General features: G+C 30.8%; 1 protein-coding gene across 16 annotated transcripts in view; it reads right to left on the reverse strand.

Moving 5' to 3' along the window:
• The window catches only part of LOC100803851 (uncharacterized), an 11595-nt gene extending 1479 nt beyond the window's left edge, over nucleotides 1-10116 (reverse strand). The window contains exons 1-10 of one of the 16 annotated variants that reach the window (XM_041008488.1): nucleotides 9778-10116; nucleotides 9283-9326; nucleotides 8342-9116; nucleotides 7762-7880; nucleotides 5974-6813; nucleotides 5579-5885; nucleotides 5278-5443; nucleotides 5037-5166; nucleotides 4753-4943; nucleotides 4352-4527 (exon numbers count right to left, since the gene is read on the reverse strand). In XM_041008488.1, coding sequence (XP_040864422.1) covers nucleotides 4826-4943; nucleotides 5037-5166; nucleotides 5278-5443; nucleotides 5579-5885; nucleotides 5974-6813; nucleotides 7762-7880; nucleotides 8342-9116; nucleotides 9283-9290 — 2463 coding nt within the window. In that variant the 5' untranslated portion in view covers nucleotides 9291-9326; nucleotides 9778-10116 and the 3' untranslated portion in view covers nucleotides 4352-4527; nucleotides 4753-4825. Of the gene's footprint in view, nucleotides 1-4351; nucleotides 4528-4752; nucleotides 4944-5036; nucleotides 5167-5277; nucleotides 5444-5536; nucleotides 5886-5973; nucleotides 6814-7761; nucleotides 7881-8341; nucleotides 9330-9777 lie in introns of those variants that run through there. The other 15 variants (XM_041008490.1, XM_041008489.1, XM_006594891.4 and 12 more) reach the window with 15 other exon arrangements.
• Nucleotides 10117-11453: the final 1337 nt, after the last annotated feature.

The raw sequence follows: 11453 nt of genomic DNA on the forward strand, positions 1-11453 counted from the left end.
CCTGATTATTATCGTATCACTGTCTAATGTCTAAGATATCAAAATCAAGTAAACTAAATATTACGCTAAGTCTGCATATTGTTTCATTTTATTTTACCATGTAATATCTTTCTATTTCATAATTTCATTCTACTCTATTCTATATTAATCCTAACTTAGTTTTGGTATTAAACAGTTAGCACAATCTATTCGTCTAAGGCATCATATTTAAAACGTCTAGTAAGGGATGAAAAAAATCAGTTAAAATGAAAGGGGTAGGCTCAAGGAATCTTTCAAATTATTTTTTGAAGAATCTTCCAAAATTGATAAATATTCTTAGTTCTTTAAATTTGAAGATTTTAGAGGATTGCACATATTTCCAAAATAAATTTTGAAGCTTAACCGTCTGCACGTTCTTTTCATTTTTTTTTATTTTCTTTCTCTGCTAACACTCAAACATAATTAAGAAAAAAAATCTCATAATGGAACTAATGTAAAATGTTTAACCTCAAAACTCTCCTGGATTTAATTTACATCAACGATTAGGGTAAAAAACTACCAAAAAATGCCTTCATTTGGAATATTTTATTGGTTGATTAGACTATATTTAACAAAATATTTTAGTTGTTTCGTAACTAGAAAAGTTTGTTTAATTATTTAATAAATAAGTTTTTTAATAATTTTTTTATTAGTTTCTAGCCTTTTTTAAAATACTATTTGAGATAACATCTTTTGAAATGTTGACTTCTAACTTTTGATATTTTAACTTTTGATATTATTTTTTAAAATAAATCATGATTTATTATTTTTTTGTTATTTTACACTTTTCATTTATTTTAACAACTAATTTTATTAAATAATTATAATTTAATAAATTAATTTTTCATATTCAACTATCAGGTAACTTTTTAACTTCCAATTAATTTTACCAAACATATTCTTAGCCTCTACTAATAACTATTTTCTCTAACAGAAATTAAACCATTAAATACATTAATAGTAAAAAAATATACTAATAATATTATGTACGTAATGATAATATATATTATTTTTTTATACTAACAAAAATATTTTTTTATATACTCTATCATGATATTAATTTTTTTTTTGGTTATCTTAATATTGATATTGAGTTATAATATTTATAACAGTTTAATTTTATTAAATAAAAACTATACCAACAAAAATAAATCTAATAACAAATCATTAATAAATGGATTTTTTTTCTTTTTGTAATGATTATACAAGGAAAAGAGAAAAGACATGTGGTACCCAAATATCTATCAAAGTAAAATAAATGAATTGGATAAAAACAAAAGGTCAGATATATGAGGGAGTACTATGTATTGGTTTGAATTAAACTCTGATTGATTAAAATAATAAACTATTTAATAAACGAATTTATTTCGTTAACTTATAATAGTTTTTTTTTTTTCAAACATTGTGATAATGAGAAGAGTAAAAATTAATAAAAACTTTTTGTTTCTTCCTTTTTTTGAGTTTTTAAACAAACATTTTTTTTATATTACATTATTTTTTTAAAAAAGTTACCCATTAATATTACATTTTATTTTATTTATTACATTATTAATTTTTATTTTTAGTAAAATATAATTTTTTTAAAAATGAGAATATAAAATTAACTAAAAATTTTGAAATTATAAATTACTAATGTAACTCAATGATTAATTTTACTAAATACTACCCAGTTGGTACAATAAGATGATGTGGAGATGACATGCTTGCAAAGATTGTGGCCTCATGAGAGGAGAGTTTTATTCTTCATCAACAACCTCCTAATATTATGAACACCCTCCTAATAACTAATGTTATGAACACAACTTGTAATTTTGTTTTGCTGTTGTAAAAGAATATTTTTTAATTTTTTTTCTTAGTCTTTCAATTCATCAAAAGAAAGATATATTGACTAGTTCAGGTCAAAAAATAAGTAAAATTTAACCAGAAATAAATATCCTTTTAATTGGTATTACTTGGGATATTCAAAACTAATTTTAAAAATATTTGTAGAATATTAATTGAATAATAGAAAGATCTTCATTTAATTTAAGAACATATTTATTATTAATCTATAATAATGTTAAAAAAAATAGTAAATAATAAATAATTAAAAAAATTAAATTTTAATAGAAAACCGACTAAGTCTAATATTGTTGGGAGATGCAAGACTAGTTGAATGGTTAAGAAATAAGAAAAGGAGAAAAATATTTTGAGTTGGATCCTTCATATTAATAAAAAAAAATTAACAATTAATATTTACCATAAAGAAAAAGTCTAATATTATCATTAGGCATGCTTGTATTGGTAAAATTTTCTTTTATTTAATCAATTAAGCAATGAATTAAATTAAATGGCTATACTTTAATAAATAAATCATCATAATTAATTATATATTTCTATTATTTGTTGTTGAAATTATGCAAAACAATAAAAATATTAATTAATAACTTTCATAAATAATTAATACTAGCAATTTTGTTCCTTTTCTAATTAATTAATTAATTTAATAAATTCATTGGTAGAATAAATAATTAAAATAAAATAAATTTTAACAGAAAACTGAATTATTCTAATATTTTCATTTGGCATGCTTGTATTGGTAAAATTTACTTTTATTTGACCAATTAATTAAATTAATGGCTATTATTTAAGAAATTAATTATCATAATTAATTATATATATTTCTATTATTTGATGTTGAAAGTATGTAAAAATAAATAAAAAATATCTATTAGTTAATAATTTTCATAAATAATTAATACTAGAAATTTTATTCAATTTGTAATTAATTTAGTCAATTAATTTAATTAATTAATTAGTTTAAGAAATTCATTGGTTGACTTTGACTACCATTAAAGTTAATGTAATAATATATTTTATTATTTCTTAACAAAAAGTTTAAAGGTTAAAAATTTGTTGTTTGACTACAATAAATATGATTCATTTTTCCAACACATCCTTACTAATATTTTAATTCCTTAATTTCAATTATTAGACGCGTTTAGACCCAAATATTGAATTATATTAAATACCAAAAAATATTGAATTATATATGCAATATGCAATGCTCACATAAGAACTGTTGTTTTCTAAATTAAACATGTACTCTTAAATCTTAATCTTAAATTAATTATCATTTATCAACAAATACATGTTTGAAAGTTGGGTGAGAGTTTCTATTTTCAAAGTAAAAGAAAAAAAGTATAACAAGCATATTTATATAAAATAAAACGCACTATCGTATACATAATACACACATCATTGACATTAGTATTAGTGTTAATAATGTCAATTTGGTTCGGTTGCAGAAAGCACCAATTGAAAACCAGTGGCAGATTCAGAACCCAGAAGAGTTCAGTGGGGGGAAAATATTTTTTTAAAAAAATACAGTAAAATGTCCAATCAAATAAAATATAAAAGGGACAGAACATAATAAAAAAAAACTAGTCATTAAAAACTAAAAATTAACAATAACTATAATATGAAGGCAGCAGAGGTAAATTATAGAAAAAGGGGTACAAATAATAACAACACACTAGTATATTCTTATGTTTCTGTCAAAATAAACCCACTAGTGCACCCCCTCAGCACAACTTTAGTTTTTAACTTTCTGGGTTGATTTTCAATTTTTTTTTTCGATTTAGACGTGAGCACCCTTAATTCATTGTGTACTCAAAAGCAATTGTGCTTGTAGTATCCTTTTCATTTTTTAGGTATATAATTGTTAGTAGCATGTTTTGGGCCGATTTATTGGGTTGGGCTTTTTATTAGGCTTTTTGAAGTTCTTGTCTCTTGTAACATAGTATTTGGTTGGAGGGAACAAATGGAAGGAGAGGATTATTTTAAATTTTGGTTATTTGATTTAATTTTTAGAAGAGGAGAATAAAAGGGAACAAAATCGCTCCTTGTCTATTTTTTGTTCTCCTCTAATATTGGGAGGATTTGGAAGTGAATGAAAGAAAACTTAAAATATTTCAATTGAAATAATTAAAATATCTGCTTGTGTTTTGAGATTTTAAATTATAAAAATACAAGATAAATTTATTTTTAAAACCTCTCCCCTTACTTGTGAACCAAACTGAAAAAATGACTATCATAAATCTTTATTAAAATCCCTCCCCTCTCTTCCTCTCAACCAAACATTATCTCTAATCAAAATCCTTCTCCTCCCTTGCCTTTCCCTCCCCTTTCCTCCAACTAAATTCCTCACATCTCCCCCCTCTTTCGAACCAAATAGTCAGTAAGAGTTTCGCCACTTTCTTTTTTACTTATTATTTGGGTTGGTCATTAGTTTGCATTAAAATTAACTTCTCAACTTTAAAAAACAAAATTCCCAAAACGAACAAGTACCTTATGTAAGAAATATCAAATATATAAGGAAAAAATGTCAATTCTATACAAAAACAAAATGTCAAATAGTTATGGGAAAAAAATGTTTTTCTAGATAGTACATAACCCAAGCGTGAACTGAGCCGTCACTTGTCACATAAATTCGGCTATTTCTTCATTAAGAAACCTACAAACAATACGCTGAAAACAGAAAAAGCAAATTTACATGACAACCGATCTGATTTTGATAACAATATAGAATTGAAAGAAAAAAAACTCAAACAACCAAATCAAACAAAATACTTTTTTTAATCATTTCAGAATCATGGCCACAAAAAGAGACATCAAGTTTTCCATTGGTGCACTCGACATAAATATAGTAATCACCGGCAAGAACAGAAAAAAAATTTATTAAAATAAACGTACCTGGAAACGTCCAGGAGATAGAACTTGTTAGGATCTTGTATTCTGTTATATGTGTGACCCTTTAATGTCAAAACTATTGTATAGAATAAGCTCGTATCACTTCCACCACTGGTGCTTGACACATTGGACACTTTCTTCTACTTTGGAGCAAATCATTAGCACATTTTGAACATGTGCACATGTGCCCACATCTGCAAGACAAATAAAATAGCAATATGTAAGTGATTGACATCAAGTACAAACAAAACAAAATTGCTGATTTTCAAAGTGAGGCTGAATAGCACCTGTACAACAAAGAATCAATATTGCTTTCGCAGCATATACAGCAAAGTCCTTTCCTCACACATTCCCATTTAGATTTATCGTCTGTTGAAACACCGTCATGTATTCCTGTGATGAATTCCACTTGGTCATCTAAGATTATTAATAGAGGAAAGTTATTTTTCTTAAACAATAATGTTACAAGTCAGGTAGATAGGCTGTTGAAAAAGTATATAAAATAAAAAAGGACAAAAATAATCTGACCTGATGAACCAGTTGAGCGATTTAGGGCTGCAGAGACTTCTTGTCTTATTGAGCGTTGCAACTCAAGTTGCATATCCATACAGGCCTCCAGCATTCTCTGCATATTATTCATCCTTTGCTGTAGCCTAACCATGTCAATTCTCAAGTCATTAACAATATCCCACTCCTGCCAGAAAAATCCAATCAGAAAATTATTAAAATAATAACACGATTATGAGATGGGAAAAGTAAGCACTAGAATGTCAAGACTAAAGAGTACATCAGCTAAAGAAAAGCAGTTATGTCCTGCAAATGAACGCACAATTCCTAAGCGCTGATTATTTATGTCACTCTGTGACCAATTGTCATGACGTGAGTGCCGATCCCATAAAGGCTGAGGCGGAGGTGTTGGTGGCAAGGGTCGGTCAAGTGAGCTATTAACAGTAGCCTGAGGACTAACTATTGGATCCCTACTGTGTTGCCGTGAGACTTGTTCTGCCAAGGGGGAAGGGGTTGTCTCTTGCAGCTCCCATTCAACGTGAGCATGACCTTGCCTTTCAACATATGATTGTATTAACTGGTCAAGACTTTCACGAAAACTGCTGCCAAGGAGGTTTGAGACACTTCTCCTGCCAAAGGAAAATAAATATTTATTCTAATTTTCTTGTTTCATTTACAAAAGAGATTTGCTGAAACTCTCCAATCATATCAACATACCTACTTAGCAATTCCCTGAGCTCAACACTGTATACATTGTCATCTTCAGGAAAATAAAATCCATGAATTCTACCAACTGGAGCTACTTCATTATCAGATGGTCCTCCTAACCAAATTTCCACAGCTTCTTGAAAGCCACCATCCTCTTGCCACACTTCAGGGGCTTCTTGCTCCTGCATACGAGAATTTTCTCCATCTTCACCTCCCAATATGTTTTGGGGCCATTCATTTGTTGTGCTACCGAGCTGATTATCATCCACACTTTGATGCCAGACACTTCCGTCATTTTCAATAATAACTTCTTCCTGTTGCTCCCCTTCCAGAGCAATAGATTCAATCAAATCTACATCATCAACTATATCGCTTTCATCATTAATTATATCACCCCGCTGAGATTGCTCAGTATGTACCTCACTTAACTCATGCATATTGCCTTGGTCTGTATCTTCAATTTGCAAGCTTGGTTGAGTAAGGCCATTAGAAGGATCTTCAGTTGGCATCGTATCAACATTTCCTCCAGTGCCATCTTCTCTTTCAAACCTGGTACTAGAAGATGATTCCAAATCTCTTGTTTCCACATGAGCAGAAGAGCCTTGCCGATCTAAATTCTCACAAATGGTTCCTTGTGAACAAATCTGATCACCTGATATCTCAAGTCCGTCACTTACCCTGTTATTAGGTTCAGATTGTTGAGAATGTACAGTTGGGACTGCTTGTGAGCTGCTAGCTCCAGTTTCTTCAATAGTATTAACATCAATATCGTCCTCAGATGAGGTATCAGATGTGTTACTGGTTGCTTGACTGCAACCAAAATTGTCCTTTCTAAAAACGAAACCTTCCCTGTTCAGAAGTTAACATCATTGGCATAAAGCAGATACATATAACAATTTAACATGGAGGAAGGAAAATGCACTGGTAGCTTTAAGCAATAAAACTAAAGCAACAAATAACAGTTAGACTTTCATTTGGCTTATGGGAAAATAAGGTAGAGAAGGTTGTTTCAACAAATAACAATTTAGATTCATTTGGCGTAACACATCTTTCAAAATGATCTTCATGCACTGGTTGCCTTAAACCCTGGGTCTGTCATTTTCCAGCAAAGTACACACTACCAACATAATATAGTTCACAAAAAGAATCACCATTTCAAATTTACCATCATATTTAGAAGTTATATAACTGTATTAAAATTGTTAAAGATCTGATTGGATTTGATGTAAATAGGGAAGCTTGGAAACTACTGTATAGCTAATTTGCAGGGATTCTTATTCATTGTAATTATTTTATCATTCTCTGATTATAAATAAACCAGTATGTGTGTGGTGCCTATGACATAGTTTCTGTATACTGTTATAAAAATATTTTAGATGATGCTTACATTATTCTTGCTTGACTGTTTCATTCACTTAAAACATGCTTATACTAGCAGAAGTTTATCTTTTGTTATATCAAATTCAAGCAACCACATGTTTGAACAAATACAGAAGATGTGTACCAATCTGCCGCTATATTTTTTGGTTGGAAAGTGTAAAGGATATATGTCCAAGAATAAACTCACAAGACATTTAGAAGATGGAAAATGAATAGCAGAATCTCAGTACACGTCAGATGTATGGATTCAAAATAGAAAAGAAAGTCAACACAAGATGTTTGACCTATTTAAGTAAAATAAAAGAAAATTAGGTGATAATAGAAAAAGTTAAGTGAGCAAGAAGGAAATCCAGAAGACTCCACATAAAATCAATATTTAGTTTATTCTCAACTTAAATGGCAATATGAACTGCATACCTTAGACCTGATACAGTCTGCTTTTGTCTCAATAAGCCTAATTCACTTTCTGCAATGGAAGTGGACTTGTTATTATCAATCGATCTGTCATTTCTCAAGAACCTGCCTCTAAGCAAGGCCTGAAAATATTTTAACAAACAATCATCAATTGCAAGAGCAAAGCTTAGATTCAAACCAAGTCCTATATTTTAGATTCTTGGTTCAAATGGACTCAAATTTATAGTATTTCCCACTTCTTTCCAAGGTTTTCTCAATTATAGCTTTCCAGATTCTAGGATTTTTTCTATTCTATATTGTGTAGTACAGTTCTCCATTCACTATGCATGTGATGAAATCATTAAACTTCATGTTCCTCAACAAATTTGAGCATAAAAATAAAACCAATAATTACAAGTTCCCCTAAAATCATTACAGTTCAAATTCACTTAAGAATGCCTTCTAACACTCTAACTCAACTGAAGCAAATATTCTACTCATTATATGGGGAAAAAAAGATCCAATGCTCACACATTATGCGCGTATGGTACCGGAAAAGTAAAGAAATATGGCCTACAAGAAATGAACCATTTAACAGGCAAACCTGTATGCGATTGCGATGGGGAAAATGAGATACAACTCGATGGTTCAACAATTCTTGAACTTCTCTTTGCCTTTCCATCTCAGCTTTCTTAAGCATATCAAGAAACACCTGTCGACCACGTAATTTACGGATTCCCCGCCGTGTATGCTCAGTTTGGTGTTGGCCCTCATTCTGATTAACAACAAATCCATCACGAACGCATTCGATTTGGGTACCAATTTCAGAAGATTGTTCTTCCCTACTTTCCCCAGAAGAAACGCCTCTCTGCTGGCTGCTCATCTGTACCCACTCCCTTATGGCACTCACCCTTTCCTGCTCAGTTTCCCCAAGCCATTCTCCCCTTGAATTATTTCCTTGGGAATGATTTGATGCATGATCCCTAGAACCACTATTCATCCATTCCCTGAATATTTGCCTCACTCTTTCCCTTTCAACTACTCCAAAATCAGAGGAGTTTTCACGGCTAGAATTGTTTAATTCCTCCTGTTCATCATGGAACTCATTCTGACTTTGTGACCAGGTTTCAGAATCATTCTCACCCAAAACTGCATCCTCTATCATATGCTCTTCCCTCTGGTTGCTGCTGTCGGGCAAATTTTCCTGTGAGAGGTCCACAACCAACCCATCACTCCTTTGTACCTCCCCGGGTCTTCCTTGAACTTGTCTGACTACCTGCTCATCTTCAATCTCTCGCCACATTTGCAAGACCGAAGGTGACCGGGTGCCTCCCCTCCCTCCATCTCCTTGCCTCCCAGATGGCTGGGAATGGGATTCCCTTAGGAAAGTAGATTCGAGCACAGTCACATTATGCACACCAGCAACTGCCATTTCTAATTTAGTTTTATAACAAGCACAAAGATCTTTTCAACCCATCTAACTCAAATGCACTAAAATTTGCATACCAGATGGGAAAATCAAAGAGACTCAGAAATAGTCCTTACATTTCCATGGATTTGAATCACTTTTGCTGTCACCATTGCTCTCCCTGCTATCATCATCATCAACATCATCAGTATTATTAGCCTCATCAAGGAAAATAATTACAAACTTAGAATTTCACAAAATTTGCTATGGAAAGGAATTACTGCTAACTCAACCTTAGCCTGCCAAAATAACAACAACAATAATAAAGGAATAACAAATCAATCAATTTCTTCAATTTTTACTGTAAGTTTGAGAGTTGAGTTTGAGAGTTTCCATATTGGCTAAATAAATAGCTTTGCTAAGCTAAAATTCTCAAAGAATGAGAATCTTGAATTTTCCAGAAAAGCAAAAAAGCATCGAGATCATTCAATTCTCCGATAGTTAAAAAAAAAAAAAGCAAAAGTGAAACAGGAATGTGATTCCACAGAATTCTTCAGCAAAACTGAGTGAGAAACATTCGAGTATTGGAAGAAAATTCAACAGTGAAGCGTGAAGCATGAAAAGGAACGTACCAGCGAAGTTCTGCCTTTGATTTCTAAGTAAAGAAAAAGTAACCTAATAATCTCAGAACAAAAATCAGAGAGAATGAAAATGGAAGAGGAAGACACAGTAGAGAACGAAACAGCGAAAAGAGAGAGGGAAGAGCAGCTGCGAGTTTAGAAAAGAGTCATAAATGTGGACACGTCAGCGTCTGAGACTTTTTCTTTGAATTTTCTTTTCTTAAAAAAAGCAGCTATCATTTCGGTGACACGTGGCGGTTCCTCTTTTGTTCCGGGCAATTGACGAAACGTTCCAAATCTTAAATCAAACGTGAAGTTTGGTGGAAGCCAAATCCTAAACGACTTCGTTTCATTATGTTATACAGTTGCACTTACACATATACATCTTAAAATCTCTTTCGATGATTTTCCTTTTAACCAGAACAATTAATTATATTTTTCTTGTCCTTTTAGTCCACCAAACACAAAACATCTTAACAGTGAAAATCGGAAACGTGTCTCAATAAGCTCTTTATTTTAATGCATGGGATTTAGATTAGCCTTTGCAGATAAGTACGATTCAAAAAAAGAAATTTGTTTAGTGTTCTTTTTTTCTATAAATAAAACTTTAACAGAAGAAGATACTATAGTACTTCTTAGTTTTTATGGTTAAAACGTCACAAATTTCAGTAACTACTTACGACTGTAGATATAAATAATTTATCATCACGAAAGTTTCACTTAAATTGTTTTTTTTATTACACAACCATTTCTTTATAGCTTCTCATCATACAGTCATGCTTACGTTTTTATTTTTATAAGATACTTCAATTAATTATGAGCATTGAATTATTACCCTTACCCCATGTCAAATAAAGTTGGGCACCACAAAGTAATGGGGGGACTAGGTTAGCTATGATCAATAGACTACAAATTTCATTGGGAAAAAAGAAGTATAAAATTCAGGTGTAAAGAAATGTTTTACATCCGGAATAAGAGGAAAAGCTAATTAATCAACTAGTTTTGAAACAGTAAAAAATGATTATTGTCAATCATGAAGAGAGCTATATATGTTTCCGATGGTGCATATATTCTTTAGATAATTGATGTAATCATGCGGTCGTTCTTTATACTATATCGCATCCAATTCTACAACTGGTTTCCTCTTTATGTGGCTACATTGAGCATATAACTGCAAAAAGAGGCAGATTAATCATCACAGGGAGTAGTTACAGCATAGTAAATGCCTTGTCCACCGTCCAAATATTGCAAACTTGGTTTGACCTATGGCCATTTAAGTTAAAGTTACACTATATATATACATGAAAATAATTACTTTTGCACGAGAAGTCCTATTAAATGTATAATATAATTAAGAGTTTTTAAATATTTTTATTATAAGTTTTGCACGATACTAGAATTTTTTTTACAGAACGATAATTAATACTACAACAATTTTATTATTCATAAAAAATGTTTAACTAAATATATAATAGAATGCATGAAGATAGTTGGAAAATTAACCCTCTGCCTCTGGTAGAAGGTATGGTCATGATGATGTTCACAAAAGGCTGCATCCAACACATGACGCTTTTGTGGAAGGAGGCCTCACTTTACATTGGTCATTAATTGGTTCATTTTAAGTTCCTAAAATCCGTGGATAGATTTGGATGTGTTAATTTAGTATTAACTAGTTGAAGAAAGCCTTA

Source organism: Glycine max, chromosome 13 (assembly GCF_000004515.6).
Source record: "Glycine max cultivar Williams 82 chromosome 13, Glycine_max_v4.0, whole genome shotgun sequence".
In the NCBI taxonomy this organism is placed as follows: domain Eukaryota; kingdom Viridiplantae; phylum Streptophyta; class Magnoliopsida; order Fabales; family Fabaceae; genus Glycine; species Glycine max.